Source organism: Sinohyriopsis cumingii, chromosome 19 (assembly GCF_028554795.1).
Source record: "Sinohyriopsis cumingii isolate HCF-2022 chromosome 19, ASM2855479v2, whole genome shotgun sequence".
In the NCBI taxonomy this organism is placed as follows: domain Eukaryota; kingdom Metazoa; phylum Mollusca; class Bivalvia; order Unionida; family Unionidae; genus Sinohyriopsis; species Sinohyriopsis cumingii.
Genome location: NC_142979.1, coordinates 30,621,833 through 30,642,980, shown reverse-complemented (window position 1 = coordinate 30,642,980; position 21,148 = coordinate 30,621,833). Strand labels below are relative to the sequence as shown.

The 21,148-nt window shown below is 36.5% G+C and overlaps 1 protein-coding gene across 7 annotated transcripts in view; it reads left to right on the top strand.

Moving 5' to 3' along the window:
* The window catches only part of LOC149775370 (E3 ubiquitin-protein ligase TRIM45-like), a 68,839-nt gene extending 47,901 nt beyond the window's left edge, over positions 1-20,938 (top strand). For 5 of the 7 annotated variants that reach the window (XM_089944079.1, XM_089944074.1, XM_089944078.1 and 2 more), the window contains one exon: positions 16,240-20,938. In XM_089944079.1, coding sequence (XP_089800205.1) covers positions 16,307-17,893 — 1,587 coding nt within the window. In that variant the 5' untranslated portion in view covers positions 16,240-16,306 and the 3' untranslated portion in view covers positions 17,894-20,938. Of the gene's footprint in view, positions 1-5,710; positions 5,870-5,986; positions 6,025-16,239 lie in introns of those variants that run through there. The other 2 variants (XM_089944076.1, XM_089944077.1) reach the window with 2 other exon arrangements.
* The last annotated feature ends 210 nt before the right edge of the window (positions 20,939-21,148 follow it).

Sequence of the window (21,148 nt, the reverse complement as noted above, 5' to 3'; positions counted from 1 at the left end):
GAGGTGTTTAAATGAAATCGACTGAAGGACGACAATGGTCGCACCAGGTATTGAATCTGAAACCTAAAGGATGTAAAGCTCTTAAATACACTAGAGGCAGAAAATTTACTGTGGCTGATATCCCCCACCCCAGCCGACCCCTTCAGACTCAAATTAAAAGCTAGAGGCAAGTTCGGGACTTTGCGCATCTGTGACATAGATATGCTTACATAACAATTAACACTGTACTCTTATGGTAAGTTAAATTTATCGTGCATAGTTTTCTTGTAAGTACATGGACATACAACTGAATTTAAATTAACTGTGCTACATGGTTCGGTATCATTTGGGACCTTAGTCTACACGTCTCTGTACAAAATACTGCAGAATTTACTCCTTCGGGAGGTATTATATTGCTTCTTGCATACATGTTTGTGGTTTTAGAGGGAGATATGAAAGAAATATTGTGCATATTTTTTCCAGTCTTTAATGAATAGTCGTGGAGAAATTTACTGTACCATAATATTTTTAGGGTTTACGATCCAGGAAGGCCTTAATCCGGCACTGCCTTTGTCCCATAAACAGGTCAACTAACTATAAATAATAAAAAAAAAAACAGAAAAGCTTCGTTAATGTTCCACCGAATTTCTAAATACCGTGAACTCAGGCTCCCAAACTGTCAGAGTATCTCTATCCTTGTTGTCAAGCTGATAACGTTCACAGCGTCTCTGACGTCATAACAGCTTATCGCCGGTTATTTTGGTGCCTTTGAGTACTTACTGTATCCTATATCTTTGCCATCACTGTTTTGGTTATACAAGCCAATATTTAAATTCATGGGGAAAATTATAGACAAATATTATATGGCGCAAAATTCACGTGTATGTATGTATGTATGTATGTATGTATGTATGTATGAATGTATGTATGTGTATGTATGTATGTATGCATGTGTGTATGTATTCGCATTTGACTGCACGTCAACACTACAATGGCCATATTGTGCCGTTTATAGTAAAGTTGCTGGGTAAAATAGGACTAAAAAGCCAAATTTGTACTTAGAAAAGAAGAGACCCATGTGCACTAAAATGTATCGGTACGAATATTTGACTTATTTAAGTACAAAACTGATGTGGCATTAGGATAAACATAGATTGGCACCTAACTTGCACTTGATTTAAAAGAAATTTATGAATGTCTAGGAGAAACGGTGAAATTTCAGTCTATTACTGACAATATTTTGCTTGTATGAGTTTTGCAAAGGTTGTCCATGGATCTTTGGGAAACAGAGGTTGTCCATGGATCTTTGGGAAACAGGGGCGTTCCACCTTATTGCAATAACAATGACAATATTAAGATAAAGGTGTCAGCCTAATGGCGACGGAAACAATTTTAATTAGCACGTAGGATTAACGTTCCAAATCTACTAAATTGCGCTCAGTTTGTTGGGTTTGCCTATCATTTTGATAATAATTTAACCCACAGGCGACGCTGTTTGCTTATACCGTTGTGATCCCACAAGCATATGAACTTCATGCAAATTTGGAGAACTTCGTGCTAAACGAGGTTGATTTTGAAAAGTCTCAGTAACTGACATACTTTCGAAGTGAATCACCTTTCCGAAAATAACACCACAGTACTTTTCTCGCCAGATTAATGCCCTCTTGTGGTCTAAAATAGTTAGTAGACCTTCTGAAGCCATGGACTATAACGCACGACTAAGGCTATGTTTATGCGTGGCCCTGACCAGTTTGAAGTTATACATTACTGAGGTAGTTCGAACGTTTTGGTTGTCTATGGCTGTGTGACGTCATTTGTTCAACTAAAGTGTGGCGATGTTCATATCGGTTTCTTAGTTCCTAATTTGTAGACACCCTATTTCAAAGCACTCTAGTGCGTTTTAAAACTGGTTTCGAAACGTTGCCTTTCGTTTCGGAACACTGCTCGAAATAAGATCCAATGTAATGCCCTGTGTGAATAATAATAATAATAATAATAATAATACAGTAGAGGATCTCAAATGGGCAATGATTTAATATTGAATTTATTAAACGAGTTTAATAATGTCCAGCTGTACATTATTCAACTCGTTTCATAAATTTAAAATTTAAAAGTCATTACCCATTTAAGATTATATTTATCACAGTTTTTATTTCAGTGGAAATTATTTAGATAGAAAGAAGAACGAATAATTTCATTCATTCTGACAGATGTTGCAACTTTCATTTGTTGTGCGTAAAAATAGTCTCAAGCAAAGTTGAACTAGTATTAACGTTTAAAAGTAGATCATATTTTTCTTACAATCCATAAGTCAAAGAACAAGCGATCTTCCTAATAAACAGTAAAAATAATACAATAATAAATTTTACACAGATAAAAAAAAATTTTAAGAACAGAATGTCAAATGCGCGTTATGTCGCATTGTTTGATGCAGTACCCTGTTTGAGTGCATTAGACGATCCATGTTTACGTAACCTAACATGTCACTTTCATATCTACATATATATTGTGTATGTGTGTGTGTGCATCTGTAAGGAAAGTTCCAATGTGCCAATGTTTTTCTAGGCAGTGTGTGTGTGTGTGTGTGTGTGTGTGTGTGTGTGCTGTAGATTCCAAGATGCCACTGTTTTTCTAGGCAATGTATGGAGGTAGACCAATATAGTTATATTTGTGTTACGTTTATATTTGAGGGTTAAGCTTTTAGCCATGTACATACATATGGTCTATATTTTTATCTGACCTCTTATCTTTTTCATGAAATGAATCTCCCGCATCTCTTCGTGCGGCACACGGGAGGCAGCCGTGCGCGATGGATGAATTTCATCCGAAAGAATCTTAGTCATATACAGTATACTGGGCCGCAAACTAATTTTTTTAAAGATAAGTTTGTTTTCGTTTTAGTTTTTGGTCCATTCACTGGCCTTCGATTGCGAGCTCTGTTTAAGAAGAATTATTCTAACAATCTTAGAAACATTTTATTTGCTAATTTCTCTTTTTAACACGCTAGTGCACACACATACTCAAACCTACAGAAATACATTTATCGAGAAGCCTTGGATAATTACTAATATATTGTAACAATTAATAATTTCAATACAATATGTAAAAGCTCTTGCCGCCCCTAAGATAAGACCAAAGTCATGCATTTTTTTTCCAGTATGAATTTCCATGAAAGTTCGATTGAACTTTTGTTTAAATATGTTTTATACCAAACGACCGCTGATCAAGATGAAAAGGAAGTAACTCGTATTTATGTTTGCAGTATATATAGGTTCGTTTACCGATGCCAAAAAATTTGTCGGAAAACGAAATTGAGTCAGTTTTAGCGCTCTTATTATGTTGGCATATTGCCAAGTATTCAGAAAATTGCTTTATATGAAAATGTATAAAGGTTTCTAATGCCAAAAAGGTACATGTACTCCGAATTTCGCCAAGCACAGTTCAGAAACGTCTAACTATATCTTAGGTGCTTTATGTCGAGCGTTCTGAACTTCGTAAGGTTCTAGAGAGGTAACTAATGACTTTTTCCAAACGTGATTCATTTATACATGTCGTAAGTAACCATGTCTTCATATCTATGAAAGAAGTCGGATGTTTGACAAGATAACTCTGCTCTTTTTGAATGGATAAGTTTAGTATTACGTCATAAATGGAATTCAGCCAACGAGAAGTCACTATTTGGATTGACTAATTTGGAAAGATGATTTAATATGTATTGAAGGTCCTTTGACTCTAATGGCAGAAAAGATGTGTCTGGACTGGTTATTCGTACTTTAGTATAAAAAAAAACATCTTATTTAAAAAAAATAGCAAATTAAGTCTATTTTTTGATTTTCTAAGATTAAATATTAGAAATTTAACGAATATAGTCATAAGAAACGGAATAATGGACTAAGACAAGAAATATTTTCGGAATGCTTAGAGGTGTTAGTCTTGGAATATTAAGTTGCCATATTCATGACCAGATGTTTCTGTAGAGTTGCTATGACGTCTTTCGCGTCAAAAGGACGGGATACCCGGTGTAATGTGTTAACATGATTATGCAGACATGATGACAAATTAATATTTTTATGTTGTCTTCATGACATAATGTATCAGTGACATAATGTATAATTGACATAATGTATCAGTGACATAATTTATCACTGACATAATGTATCAATGACATGTTTTCAGGCTATGAACATTTGTAATTTCTACATCATTAGGACAATACTTTGTAATCTATAACTTATTTTCCTGACGTCCACAACTTTATCTTAGCCATGTTTTCTATAGAAATATCTCGTCATAGCGATGGCATATTAATGCTTCCCTATTCCAGGACTAATACATTCACGCATTCCAAACATATTAACAGGTCTTTTCGTTCACCATTTATATTCTTAGTTTAATTTGATGATAATTAACTCGTGCTTTGTTAGTATTACCGAAAACAATAGGCTCAATACCTGTCAGGTGCAAGGTATGGTCTTCTCACTTGAATATAGCTATCTCTTCAGCTTACGCCAAGATGGTTGACAGTAGATTTTAAACGTGTTTCAACAGATCAGCTGTAGTAGAAGAACATTATTGCTTCTAGTGGATAAAATAATTTTCCCCAAACAAAACCAGAAGAATAGTCTTGCTCCTTAATGGTCAATGTAAAATATACACGGAGCCGTAAAGTTCGATGTTCATAGTGTTGAACACAAATACTTTTATACTTTTTTAAAATGTATTCATTAACAAAATATAAAAGGGAAGTAAATCTCCAAATATTCGGGAGATGAATCACGATTAACCGCATGTCCTGGACATAGGAGGATGTGAACATTCTCTATACTAATTTCATTTTAAGCAAACGTGCTAGTGCTCTTTCAGTTCTTTTGCTTGAAAGTAACCTATTTTCCTGGCGAATCATGTCTACTTTAAGCAAACGTACTTATACTCTTTAAGTTTTCACTTGGAAGTATTGTATTTTCTTCGTGAGCCTATTATTCATTTAGTGGATAATATTAAATCCGAGTTAAATTTCGTCAGGCTATACTGCCTGCTTTGCTAATACTTGGCAAGTACCAAAATCATATGTTTACGTATCACTTTTATACGACAGTTTCCAGTCACTATGAAAAACGTACTTGTGGTTTCATACCATGTGCTCCACCCAACCCCAACCCTTTATTGTTTAATTTAAAATCAATCTGACTCTCTAGTCTTCATAGCCTACAACTCAGATATTTTCCCCCATCCAACAGACCAATTTATAAACCAACTTTCTCCAGAAATCATTGTTTTATCCAGCAGGCTTTCTTTCTTCTTGCAAACATGTTTTCTTTTCCAGTTTAAGACTGTAATTCTCTGTGTACAACACATTCCTTATTTATCTTTTATTTTAAGTTATTAATGTTTTTGTTAGAAGAGCATATTTTGATTTAAGAAAATGTCTTTTTATAGTTTCAGCACTGAAGTATTGTTTATACCTTAGTCACGGTCTTCTTTGCAACTCTGGGAAAGAATTTGTGTGTAAATTTTAATGGTACTAAATGAAATAATAATTTTCTTATATATTCGTATCTCCTACTCCAGTATATATCCTATTCCGCGGTGATCCATTAACACGAATAAGCTCCCCAATCTTGTTTTTCAATGTACATTTTTACCAGGTGTGGTCCATAGACTGATTCGGTCGGGGAGTGCGTGTTGTAGCAGTCAGGTGTTAGCCTGACTCTCCAATCAAATATGAAGTGACTAATCCGTTCGTTGCCTCTCCCAAACCGCCATTGCTTCTATTACGCCGCTTCTGTACCCGTATTTCCTAAATTTTCTTGGGAACTTTTCCCCCCGACCGCCTTCCCACACTGACACTCATGGATGATTCTGCTATCATTGCGAAAATTGGCAAGAAAAGGTAAGATCTGTATTACATATATAACAGAAAACAGTTCACATCCTTAAGTATGAATATGCTTCGGGTTATGCTACCGCTTTAATTCGCTTGGTGTTTGGAATATTACTGTATTTCTGGACGTATTCCGATTTAATGGATTCTTCTCTTTTAATCTGGTAAGTTTTTCATGCAGTACTGAACTTGGGGGAGGAAAATCGTTGCTTTTTGAGCATCTGATACATGGAATCTTATATACATTTTAATATTTTAGATGATGTTGCGGATCTGGGTGAATTGTAATTAATTCAGTTCGAGAGGGAACCATTTGCGAAAGATATGATATTTTATTCTATAACTTTTTTGAACCAAAACAACACGATGTCAGTGAGGCATTTTAATTGAAATGTGTCGGAATTACATATTTATGTATACATATTTATATATACATTCTTACAGCCCTAATGTCATGTGGATATTTTACACAAATAATGTATTATTTCCCTTTACTCGCCATGCTGGACAATGATGGCGATATATTCAACATTTTATAGCAATGTAGTAAATGGCAGATAAGAACCTGGGCATAAACGTTTAACATTGGTTCAAGGTTAGAACTTGAATCTTGACGGCCTCTTGCATTTAATAATGATTCTGAAAATATTGGTTGACATTTGATGCGAAACTTCACTCAGATTCTGAAGGAATAAATATCTCTATTCCTCCAGTGTGGTGGATATGGAAAAAAAACTGGTAACAAAATTACACTTTGTATAACGGATCTGTCGACAAAGACCGGTGAAGTGGCTCAAGTCTATTCCGTCCAGATTTTTTATCCAAAGTAGAGATGATGGGTAGACTGGTAGTTGCGTCATAGAAAACACAGCCACTAACATTGAATGGGCAATTCGAATTACTATAGATAATTTAATTGAAAATATAAAGACCTGTATGTATGTATGTATGTATGTATGTATGTATGTATGTATGTATGGAAAAGTAATGTACTCGCGAAGGATTTCATCATTAGATTATAAAGACTTTTTTTGATTGAGGAAATTGCCTCTGAGCTGTCGAATGCAGCATTACAAAATCTTTTTTGGGGGGGTTTGGGGTTATAATTTCTTGAAAATTGTCTTTACATCGATCGATTCCAAATATATGTAGGTAGGTAGGTATATTAGTAGGTAAGAACAAATTGAAACGATTGCAATGCGTTCTTTAAACCTTTTCAAATGCTTCACGCACATCCACCCCAAACTTCCTACCTACTTACTTAACAACATACCTACATAGGTTTTCTGAGTCAGTCTATGCAATAACAAAATTCAAAAAATGAAAGCCCATATCACTTTACTTTGTACTCATTTTTTGTCAGATTTCACTAAATGAGAAGAAAGCTGGAATAGGTAGGCCTCATTATATATAAACTATAGTATGTTTGGATGTGTGTATGTGTATATCGATCGATCTACCGAGAGAGAGAGAGAGAGGTAAGGTACGTATGCCGCATATATGATTTTCAACAATTAGCATACCTGTTGTTTATCTGTCGCGATTATCGTCATTTGTAGCTTAACTCGCGATTATCAAAACTTATGTTTATAAGTTTGTATCAGCATCGTGACGATTATCGCTATTACCACTGCTTGATTATCATAACTGCTGCACCATTACCTTAGTAAATTGTTTTATCAGACTCGATTGCGTTTACTACTTGCATTTGTGCAGACTGAGTTAGAACATTTGGTTTTCATCAGCCGGGCTGATTCTTTGCTTGAATACATATGTTTTGTATCAAAGGTGCGAACACATAACCAGAGGGTTATAAATCTTGACAGGAAACTAGAAATAGATTTCGAAGTGCTGCACACTAATCTTACCTGTGAAATAAAAAGAGGATTATACAGGAAAGGAGATTTATTGAATGCCCTGAATATTAGTATTATATATCACAAGCCACTTACAACAAGTTGCATAGTGTACTTAAAAGACGATTGTCTTAGGATTTCAGGTATCACATAACGGCGTAGACTTTACGTTACTCAACGTTGCTAACTGTTATGTAACACATGATATACAAGCTTTATGACGATGTTTTGACGTTAATTAATGTCAAAATTTTGTGAGGAAAGAGATTCAGGTTTAGCTATTGTGAAACCTCGGCTGCAGACTGTAACAAAGAGCAGTAGATTAGGGATGAGGGACTTTGCTTAATAGATCATCATCATTCACGTTGACTTTGATGTCCACATAAATTAAATATCCACATATCCACATAAATTAAATATCCACATAACTAAATAATGTCAACATATTCTCGAAAATTAGAATGCTACCTAGGATTGGAAGTCTATTATTTTTTTTTATTTTGGTGCTATTGTCTAACTATTAGGTCGCAGTACGCTGTCTAGTACCAGAATTAGCAAATCGTGAAACACCACATCCCACTCCCGTTTCACTCATTACTTTGTATAATTGTCCACGGTACAGCTCAGTTTGAGATAAAGTTGATATGATATAGAAGATGTGTGCTTCTTTCGGTAGCTTACAGATTTAAGGCTGAAGGCGGAAGCTGATTATTTCGCTCAGATTTAATCGGCCGCGTGTATTCACTCTTAGCAGAGAGTGGTATTTAATTTCGACATGGTGTACATTTTTATAGAAAGGTTGATTCACATCGGATGTGTGGTTTATGTTTCTTGCTTTCAGCTGCAGTAGCTGAGGTAGCGGAATTGATGGTGTAAAGAAGAGAAGGGGTAGTTTAAATAGTGGTGCAGTGACTTAGTTTGATTCTTTTGTAAACCAAGTGTTATAGTCACGTTGTACATCCAGTGTATAATGCGTCAACAAAGCCTTGTTCAATGACCAGTTGTTTTGTTTCTGATTGACTTCAAACTTCAGATTTTGCGTCAGCCTTTTACAGTGGACTTTAATATTGTAAGGTCAGTTTTGGTTGGCTGTGAGGGATATTTCCATATCTCCCGAATGGGTCTATATTTTGTTAATATAATTAACTCCTGTCAAAAACGATTCTGCGTTAGCGTTCGAGTTGTACGCGATTCAGTTAAAGTTTTGTATTGTTTGGGAAACTGGCTGTATCCCATTATCTTTCCTCCGCAGTATATAGTGGCAACAAGGGCCGATCTGTTCCCCATATCGCCGACTCCTTAATTTATGCTTTTTTATCACTCTTGGAACCTGTTTTAGCGTTACTTGATACTCCGCGCTGCAGTTTAGAAGCTTTGATTGTCCGTGCTACAGATCTCAGACTGGGGTTCTTGGCGTAGATTATACTGTATCGCTGGGTTATGACAACATGGTAGACTACCGAGCTTCGCATGTGTTCTTTTATCAGCCTGGATATATTATGTTTGTAGCCTTCCATGAGTTAATTTATATAAGGAATGACGTTATCATTTATATTACCAGTGGCAGACAAGGTTCAGTGGATGAATTTGCCGAATAATCGATTTTAAATGTTGATATACAGGCGATGAATTTTCTTGCTTTGCTCTTCTGATCGAAGAAAGACTCAATAAAGTTGCCCAGCACAAAATTGAAACTTAGAATAAAACAAGTATTTTTCAGTAAATTATACTAAAGAAAAGAAAAACCAAAGTAGAATTGCCAAACGTAAAATATTTTACAGGTATGGTCACTACACACATCAGTAACATTTTAATGATGTCAGAAGACAGTAAGTGTGTTTTCTGATTGCAGTTTGTTTTTATTTTCTTTGGTTTGAACGGTACTTTTAACAGATGCCTGGCAGTATCATGCCGAGGAAATGGAGACTAAGTAATCTTATTAAAATCAGATCTCCGCTGTCCTATATGAAGATCTGACAGCGACTGCATAGGGGTCATGTTCTGGTAACCTATGTTATTACCATAATCGCTAATTTCCATTGCCCACCCAAATATAAAGCAAAATCAAATACAAACAAGAAAATAACGATAAAAACAAAGACATACAAAATGAAGATAAATGCAAAACTAAAGTGCACTCTATTAAAAGGTCCCAGACTTCAGCTGGACCATCTTAACGGGACATGCCAAGGCAAAATAGTTGCCTCCATTAGTAGCCTCCATTAGTAGCCTCTCATGACACGAAGGAAGGTGCATCGGGCTTATGCCACATCCCCGCAAAGAAGGGGTGGGATTGGGTGAGTCTGTTTTGATGGCGCAGACCAAATTCTGAGGCCAGGCCTTTGGCGCTCGGCGTTCATCATTCATTCTGTACCATACACGCGGACTTGGGCATGTACATGCTTCTACTTGAATGTTCCATACTTCCGTATATGTCAGGATATATTTAGACTTAGCAGCATATTTACGTAGCTCAACGTTCCATACTTCCATTCTTGTCACTAGTGTCAGTCTATATTTAGACCTTCACGCTCATTTAGATCTTCAACACTAAGAAGAATGCAGCTGTCAAACATCATTAGCAGACTGACCAGTTGCTGGTTACTGGCAGAGGGGTTTATCTCTTGTTGTGAAAGTCAGGTGCCTTATTTATTTTGATTTTAAATGATAATAAGAGAACAGGTATGCAATATTGTTGCGATAAGATCTCATAAATGGAAGAGATATAGGGTCTGAGGGAGAGATACTTTATGTTTAGGTAGAAAATTACCTAAAACACCCGCCCATGTTAAAACACCCGGCTTCACAATTAGGATAGAAAATACGATGCACATCCTTCTATGGTGTTATTCATATGCACATATATAACACTGTTTTGAATGGCACTTATAAATGTTGCTTTATTCCTGAGGATATTTTATGAACCTTTCATTTTATAGATGCCAGTAAAGATTTTTCGAATGAATGTGTCCATACAGATTAACGGAACGTCACATAAAGAACAGCTTCAAGACTTTTTCCGGATTCATATGTAATCGCAATAATTGCTTATCATTTTTATTGGTTAGACTAATTTCATTTGCACTTCACATTACTCATTTTGAAAGGTTTCGTACCACGTACACCGTAACTGTACAAGGCATTTCGAATTGCTCACTCACAATGTACGCCACTTTGTCATACACTCAAGAACCCTTGCGGCGCTTCAGTCGGAACTTCTCTCGGCCATTTCGTCAAGGTGAGAAATAACCCCCGACGTTGTTGTAGGAATATACTTAACTTCGTATTATACAGAGTTTACCAAATATGTTGTGACAGGAAAGGCCGATAATGCTCCGATTGTGACTTTGTCACCGTTTGTCTCCATATTGTGCTATGTAGACTAATTAGTTCTGACTTTATAGCTGCCGTTGTCATTGAATTGCATGTGATGTTTCTTTCTCGATTTGACGGAGTAGGACGAGGATATTTCCCACTGTTGGCGCTTGCGACCAGAAGTATGATTCGGCTTACCTGTAAATTGCCAGTCAGGTATTTTGGTGATATTGGTCGAGCTAACTCGAAACGTAAATCCGTTTTTCATTTTTTTCAGTTTTAACTAAGGTGACCAGCACGCCCCAAGTATAGTTAAGTTCTTGAAGCAGCTTTTAATTAAGACGTATCAGATTATTAAATATCACGTCAAGATGAAGCTAACTGCATTTTTTCAGTTAGTTTTGTCTATATAAAAAAGAAAAGAAGGGAGTGTGGATCGACTTTACCAAATACTTTGTCGAGGAAACAAGCTACAATTTGAGAAAACTGTACATGTATGCAAGGGGGCAGTGTTATCAGGTTTTACTTTAATGTATATCTTTAGTTACACAATTCTGTCCAGTCTGATCTTCTACTTAAGGTATCGTCAAAAGTAAATCCTAGTTCAGAGTGTTATCTAACCCACTGGAGAAATTAGGTCATAATAGAGAAAAACGAATGATTAATTAAACCATAATAGATGAAAACGAATTTAATATTTCACAGTCCACATGTCTTAGTAGGGTCTGAAGAACCAAAGAAACAGAAACATGCAGACAAAGCAAAATCTGCACATCTCTTACGAGGTGATGTAACACAGCTCATACTTTCTTGACGTCATCATATTTCAGTTTTGGAACAAATTATGTTAATAAATTGGTGTGAAGAAGAAGAACCCAAGTTTAATTTATTTATCTGTTTATGTATTTTGTTAAAATTGATTTATTTATTTATTTATTTATTTTCATGTTTCTTTTCTTTCTTTTTCTTTTTGAATGTTCTTTTAAAAATATAACATGTTTCACCGTTAAATTAAAAATCTGCTTTTCTCGTAAGGTCGAGATACTTTGAAGAGATACTTTTAAGTACCATCAAGTACACAATGCTACCTTAATGCTGATACTGACTGGCTGAGTTTTTGATATCTAAATATACGGACACGAATTCTGGGTGTCGCTCGCAGCTTTAAGGTGATATGACCCAGCATGCATCGCGGTATATCAGGCCTACACCTTTTGGAAATAGTATTTATATCACGACTTTCTTTCCAGTTTTACGCTTTCTGTTGATCTTCACAGATTATATGGGTCAGAAGAGTGATATACCTATGTCTGAGAGAGAGAGAGAGAGAGAGAGAGAGATTAACTTGGGTATTTTAGGTGTTGACTTAAATGAAATAATTCAGCATAATTTTTAATTCATATTTTTTTAATTAAAATTTTATCACATGCAATGTTTTCCTTGGATAGTATGCATTAAATGCAAAGCTATCCCATTATTGGTCAAAATGTTAATATATTTTTCTTACGAAAATAGCAGACTGTACAAGGAAGTATTTTTGTTGCAAATCGTTGATACCATTGAAATGAATGTTACCGACTGTTACATCATACTAGTTGCTTTACGTAATGTACGTCGCAGTGTAATGCCCACTAGTATGCGTGTTAATGAAGGGGAGCAGTCACTGGTTTGTGGGTACGAGTTTAATAAATTTTTTATAATTTTATATAAATAAAATCATGCTGAGTGGTTCTAATATAAAAATAAATTTTTCTTAATAAAACTAGAATTTTTGATTTAAAATAATGCATATTTTATTTACAATATTCGATGTTTTTTTCTATCTCCAATAAACTATATTTTGAGATCGTAAATTTGAATACTCAGTTTCATAATATGGAATAACTGATATCTGAAATTAATTTTGACTTTTAAATGATATGAATTATTCTATTTTAAGATATCAAAGAGATTTATGTTTCTATAAAAATATTGGATAAATAATAAAACAGGATTCCTTTGTCGAATATCCCTAAATGTAGGTGTGTTCGATATTGTTGTGTTTCCTCTGTGTGTAATTCACGATCAATGTAAATTGAAAGACAGCCCCTAAAAATAAAGCTTTATGTGTTTTTGTAATATGTAAGAAAATATTCAAAATGGATGGGAATAGTGGTTGCAGAGGATGGGCATCTACTGACGTTACTTGTAATTCTCTTGGTCAGAACCCACGGTAATTTCCAGCCTGAATGAAATCACATCTGATCAGTCCTAAGTAGACGCAACATAGGAATGTGGACATCTGCTTTTAAGCAGATTTCGTAATATGTTCGAAGACACGTAGGGTACATAATGTCCGTGTTTCCGTTCGTCCGCCCTACTTTACCTCCGCTCCTTAACTTTACAGACTTTTGAGAGTATGGGATGACATTCTCTGAAATAATTTACCTATTCACAAGAAGGTGAATCACGTGCCAGTTAGGAGTGCTATCATGAGAGTCGAGGTCACAGACAAACATAATAATCACACTATCCTTCCATTCTATAATGGTAACGCCATTTAAGATTAAGGGATGACTCATTACTTGAAAATGTGTCGTATACTAATTGTAAGTCCTATCGAGGTTACGGTTCCAAAGTTGACGTTTTCCATCACACTTTCCCTTCCGCTTCATAACGTTCAAGCCGTTTGAAATTAAGGGAGTGAATTTTGTATATTTCTGTTTGATTATGAAGAAGGTGTGTCGCCGGCTATATTGGGGTCTGATCTTCGACTTTATGGTCGCAGCTCAATATTTTACGTCTTCATTGCACCTTTAATAATTCTTAGTTATTCCTATAAATTAAATAAACTATGTTGTTTAATTCTTAAAATGTTTCGAAAGTCATAAAGTGCACTAATTCAAGCAGAAATTCATTGCTTCTCTTTACAAAACCTCTGCAAAAAACAAAGCAACTGCAGTATTGGTCATTTACAAACAGCAGCTATTCTCTGCAAAGTCTCATCTCATATATGGGCATTATTTTTATTGTATAGTTTGAAACAAGTACAGTCTGTTTCATGTTGCATTCAGTTTCATTTGCTAATGATAAACACTAATAAATTCTTGATAATCTTCATAATCCTCCAATTCATGTGTATGGATTAGGTACAGACATAAAATCAACAAAGTATTGCACGTTTGAGCTCTTATTCTCAAATTCAGGGTCACAAGTAAGTATTCTTTCATTTCTACTTTATACCATAAAAGTTGTTTGAATTACAGTGATGAACCATGGCACACTTATGTTCCTGAATTTAGTGGCATCTCATGTATCACAGTCAAGGTCATGTCTTCAAGGTCAAGGTTATTTTGACCGTGAGGGCCCCGAGTGGCCGAGTGGTCTAAAGCGCTCTTCGTTACGGATCACTGCCATCTCACCTCTGTCTGCGGCGGTTCGAGTCTAAGATTCAGCCAATGTGGGCATGTGAGAAAGCTTGCCAGTAGCTTCTCGTGGGTCGGTGGTTCTTTCCGGGGTTTTCCGGGTTCTTCCTCCACCATTAATACTGGCCGCCATGTATAGCCTATCGTGCTGAAAAATGGCGTTAAACCCCACAACAACAACAACAACAATTTTGACCGTGACCTGCGACTTAACTAATTATAAACAACACAGTGGATTAAGTTGACTCGGCTACTGTTACACAACAAATGTTCATTAAATATACAATCAGGAATATACGAGTGTGAACTATTTGTAGATACACTTACAATACAAACATCATAAAGGAAGGATAAAATAAATCAGAAAGAGCATTAACTCTACATGTACATCTTTTAGTTCGCGATATCAAGATTTTAATAAACACCGAGACATTAATCAAGGTAAATGGACCCGCGAGCAATGAATTGTGGGAGAAATGGCTTGCCGGTAGCCAGTCCCCTCATACAGAGATACGTGCTAGATAATGTAGAGATTCACTTATACAGATATCCTGTAGTTCTTCTGTATCTTGGCTGTTACGGATCAAGTGAGTACTAATCTCTGTGCTGCCAGATCAAACAATGTTCGCCATAAAACTAATATCAAGCTGTTAATGCTACTGAAATAGTTCACTTGCTGACTTGGTCGACGTCACTCCAACAAAAATGCGTTAGACACACACATAGAACATATTTATGTTCTAAACAGTAATATTTTACGTATATAGAACTTTTGGGTTATTAATTGATTTATGTTGTTATGAGCTTCAATGGGTTTTACCTATGACCACGTGATTACTCTATCATCTTTCTTTATATAGATCAGATCTATCACCACGTGATTGTCATATCACATATCTTTAAATAGGTTTGATTTATGACCATGTGAATACTTTATCACATCTTTTTAAACAGATTATCGAGATATTCTATGCTAAGTCTCGCAGGAAAATATATTTCTGGGGGAAAGATGCTGCTTATGTGTGGATTATGCTGAGATGGGGGGGGGGGAGGACCATCATAATACCCGGTTGATTGGGATCCATGTTCTGGATACGTCAGCACAAGCGTTTTGAACTTTGTTTGTGTAGATGTGATTTACGGGTAATATACATGATTATGTAAATCGATTATAATATTGCTTTCGCCTGCTGACAACTGGTATGCAGCCAATATTTAAAATGCATTGCCAAAAAGTGGATGGTCGTCATTTATTCAAGACAGTTTATAAATACAGCCTAACGATCTATGTGCACTTTTTCATTTGTACGACATACGAATAATCAGCATTACAAGGCCCTTAGTTGTCCTGTATGGAACGGGCGTTGGGACAGCTTCAGAATATCTTATTTCAACTAGCTAAAAGTGCCATCTTGATAAAATGTTGCAATCCAGTCAATTCTCATAATATAAGTCTGACGCAGATTTGTCATTACTATACTTGTGACACACCATTTACGGTGTCTCTTATATTAATCTCTGCTAATAATAATTAAAAACACGCGATTAGTCTGTTGCATGTTTCGCATAAGAATAAATATAGCTATTGATTCATTGCATCAGTATTTCAGCCTACAATTGTCATTTTGACGAAATTACAAACCATTTTAATTGTTCTGTAGACATTCGTTTAACATGACCGGCGTCTTACTGCATTGAAACATTTTATTGGATTACCTTTTAGGTCCTCAATACCAGTTTGAATTAAAGATGCTGCAGAATACTTTCATCCAAACTGAGACTATACCCAATTACTTTTTTTCAGGTACCGTAGGAGACAGGAACGAGAGCGATACCACACCACATCAATAGATTACAACACTCTTAACAGCATGGCCAGTTCCACCAGCAGCAGCGGTAAGCTTGCTCAAGAAATCCACGATGAGTTTTTGTCCTGCAAGATTTGTCTGGAGGGATTCAAGAACCCCAAGTGCTTGGACTGTCTGCACACCTTCTGCGAGCAGTGTATAGAGAACCATGTGATGTCAGAGTGCACGTATAAGAAGTACAGCGACTACCGCGAATTCACCTGTCCCTTGTGCCGAAAGAGAACCCAACTTCCTCTAGGGGGCGTTAAAAAGCTTCCAGACAACTTTTTGGTATCCAGTCTTTCGGAGTTGGTTGCCAGGCAACGCCCATCCAAGTTCCCGTTCTGTGATATATGTAAGCTTGTAAACCGTAAGCATCGCGAGGCGGCCTCTAAATGTTTGGACTGTAACAAACTCCTTTGCAAGCAATGTGTGGACCTTCACAAGGAAACGAAGGTCACGAAGAATCATAGCATTTTCGATGTGGACATAGAGAAGGACATTGAATGTAAAGAGCATAAGGAAGAGGCCGTACGATTCTACTGTGAGAAATGCGAGACCTGCATCTGCGTGTTGTGCACGTTCAATGAGCACAAGGATCACGAGATCACGCAGTTCACTGATGCAGTTACCAAATACAAAGAGACTATTCAAAACTTACTTGACAATTGTAAAGAGAAGATCGGTTTATATGACGAGCAGTTGGGTACGCTGACTAAGTGCGATTCCTTGATAAAGGCTGCAGAGCAGAGTATCCGAGACAGCGCTATCCAATTCATCTCTGATGTGAGAAATCGTGAGAAGGAGCTGATCGACGAGCTTCATCAAATGTATGGCGCTGAAATGATGAACTACGTCGAACACAGAAATGAAATGCAAGTCAATCTTGACAGCCTCAAGAGTACATGCAATTTGACGGAGGTAGTGCTTCGAGGGAAAGACATCGAACTTCTGCTGCTGAAGAAGCAGGTGCAGGAGAAATTGTCTGCGTTGAATGGCATTGAAATGAAGAATCTGCCAGAAAGCGTGAAAAAACAGGTGACCTTTATCCCAGGAACAATGGAACTGGGTCGTTTACAGGATCTGGATCAACCAAACAAATTTCGAGTCATGCGATCTGTTTCGACGGCTAGCTCGTGGAGGGAAGGGTCCAACCGAACGACTTATTCTCAAACAGATGAAACACTCGCATCACCAAAGCCAGTTACGAGTGATGGATCCACACAGACCGTGGAAGAAGAAGCAGACAACAACAACAACGTGTCGAGTGATGACAAGTCCACCGAGACAGAGGTCGTGGAGACCCAGGAAAAGGCGGTCAATACTCGATCTCGTAGTCTGTCCAGTCTCACCTATCAGCTCCAGTCGACGGCTAGGGATGAATCAATGAATAACGAAAACAACGAACAGAACTCTTCGCAAACCGCACGCCGCCATCGTCGACGACGGGAACGACCGAAACCTATAGAAGTGACGTCCCGTCCAACCACCTCCAATTTGCCAGGAACGACTTATGCAGTATCCCCATATCTTTCATATAGCAGTAGTATTGACGAGAATTATTACAGCCCAGATAGTCAGAGCAGTAATACTACACAATCCCCGCCCTAATGAAACTCAAAGCCGCTAGATATCGCATGTGTATGCCAAGGTTGTCACGGACTGGAGCTAAAACAATTTATCGGAACCATGAAGGAGCATATTGTGTGTGTGTGCGTGTGTTTTGTGTGTGTGATGACACTTAACAAGCAATGACCATTTCTTGTTTTTCACTGCTATTCCAGTTTGACAAGTAACCATATCAGACGTTTAAAATTGTATTATTGTTGTAGATTTTTAATGAGCAAAATGCAGTGCCAGCTTTTCTAAAGGTACCGAACTCTCCTCGGTTGTGATCATTTCATTACGTCGAGAGAGTTACAGAGATTAGATTTAGGGTCTAATCACGATGGTTCTGCTGAGAAATATGTCTGTGTTGCAGATGTCAGCCCCCCCCCCCTCCATTTATGAGGAAAATTGTGGAACCAGTCGAATGTATGCTTCCTTCCGCATTAATACACATTGACATATTCAGTCAACATATTCGTGCTTTCTATCTCGAAAGGCAAGAAAACCTTGCTTTATTGCATGTGATGAGAAAAGTGAAGGACGTTCCAACCTAGTTAAACCTTGCTCCAGTTTAGCTTTATGGTATAGTGGTATTTATTTACATATTGTTCACTATATATGTTAAATGATGTAACTTCAGGAAATGTACAGAACACTTGAGGGTATGTCTGCCACGGTGGATATTCTGCTAGATGAGATTTTTTGACTGTATGGTCTCTTTGCGAGTGTGATTTATGGGAAAATCCTGCTTAATTTTTCTGAGGACATCAATGCAAGAAATTCTTTTTTTGAACGTCCTGAGTGAAATCAGTACACAATTTTTTCGTTTATTTATGCTATAAACAGGCTAGTTGTCCATTGGCGTTTCAATAAAATCAAGGTCAATTTATCAGTATGATACTATCAGTTTAATAATTACATAAAGTCCAAAATTAAAGATCCTAAACAATATTCCAAGTTGCAGTTTGTAAGGATTACATTCAATGCTTAATGGTACCTTTATTCTACCTAAACCTGCTAAATGTGCACGAGTTTCAGATTATTCCTGTTAAGGGAATACGTTTTCTTCTAGGGCCAATAAAAAAAAATGTATTGTTGAGTACCGATAAAATCGTAGCTGTTATCTAGCGGAAATGAGACACACACGTGTCGGCCAACAACGGCATTATTCCTCACAAGTACAATGAATGTCGTTATGTCAAATAAACATCATTATCTACAAGTCAGTGATATGTATTTGGATGTTTTCTAAAAATGGAAGAAATGAGTCTTGACAATTTGTAGCGTTTGGGCTAAACTTTCTGAACTTTCTGTCACTAATTACTGGCTTTCAGCGTATAGTCTCATTCTGTTTTTATCATGGGTGATATTTTATAACAAACGCTCATCTTCGGATTGGAAGTAAAACGTGTACTCGAAATGCAAGAAGTGTCTTAATTCAGTGTCCTCTTGAGGCAGGTAGGGGGTTCGGAGGGGCGGTTGTCCCCGGGCGCCAGGTAAAGGGGGACGCCGTCGGGAGCTTTATTGCAGCTGAAATTTTCATAGCATTTCGCCTTCACCTTGGTGTAACAGGGTAATTCTTCACTTAACTTATGTTTATGAGTGTGGGTGGAAGGGAAGAGGGAAGTTGGCAACCGACATAAAAATGTTCAATATAGCAAAGATGGGGCGCTACTAAAGAACATTGCCCCCGGGTGCCTCGAACCAACGCGCCACAACTGTCTTTATTATTATTATTATTATTATTATTATTAAGATCGAAACTCAACAGTATTACCATTTAGCAGATTATGGGTAAGAATTAATCTAAAAGTCTGGATATATAGGAAATATGCCGGGTTTATTCCTGTGGACCAGTCCATTGAGTAATGCCACATAAATTTTACATTTTTATCATAAAATATATTAATTAGTATCCAATTATATTAATCATTAGCTTGTTTTTATAGATGTACGAATGTTATTGCGTTTCGAACGAGTTTATTTTATTCGAGGAGCACATGAAATCAATATTTGATCTCGATACTCGCATCAGGGACGGCTTGGAGAAATCTCGAAAGAGTAAGCTTGCCTTGTTCGCTATTATTACATAACTGAATGATTATGCAATATTTGCATAAATAAGTCATCAAGCAAGCTTTTGAATTCAGTATTGCTTGGGTTTAAAAAGTATTGGTTACATTTTCATTTTCATGCTATTAATTCGGATAGAAGCGTGGAATCAACGTTTTGAATCAGGAATTGTCATGAATGAACTTCCGTCCCAGCCACGTTTTCGATACATTCTAATTAACTTAAGTACTACCACTTACGTATCTTTCTCATAGAACACACTAGCTTTGGATTGTTTAATTATTAGAGCCATTTTATCACGCTTTTGATTCTGTCTGATTTTATACAGCTTAAGGCTTTGAACAACACCAGATAATTTTTAATTGACCTTAAAATCAATTTGTGTACAAACTAATCAATACGCAATATAAGCGTACGTGTATATTATTAGCTATTAGGCCCATGTAATGTATATGCGTTTGTCTAGTGTACTAACAAAAGATATTGAACATCTCTATAATTACAGTTATATCAATAACAATAATACTTTGACTATAGGTTTATCAAATACTACTTTATCAGATATAAATTATTGATTGACATTGTTAGCGATTGGCACTTCTTTGAAATGTATAAACTATTTCTGATTTTCCTGTAATGTAGGAAGACTGAAGTGCAATTATTTGGTAATGTTTCGGTTATAAACATGGTCAGTCGTGCTAGATATAATTTGTTTTTGTGAACTTTTAGTTCCTTGTATGTGAAACTAATTTAATAATTTTTTTAAAGTTGGAGAGCATGTCCATTGGATATGTTCAATGAATGCCACGTTATGTCTGGATAAGCACCTTGAGCCACATGTAACTCTACAGGGCATGCCATCAGCTGTCTGGTTGCTATAGAAACGCAAAGTGATGGCGTATACCTCGAATTTCTGTTTATATTCACCAGAGATAATGAATAAGTTATTCAGAAATAAAACCAACCTGCAGTGGATTGGCTGTGTTGGAGTTTCTTCTTATCAGACCACTACACAATGTAAGTCGGTGCCAGTCTTGTATAGTAGCCATTAGACAACCTCGACGAGTAAAGAGAACTAATTTAAACTCTTTAGAGTACCGTGAATGTCGAGAATGACCTCTGAAAGAAAAGTGGTGAATAGTTTTACCCATGCGTTTCCATTTCCCATGATCCCATTGATTTAAA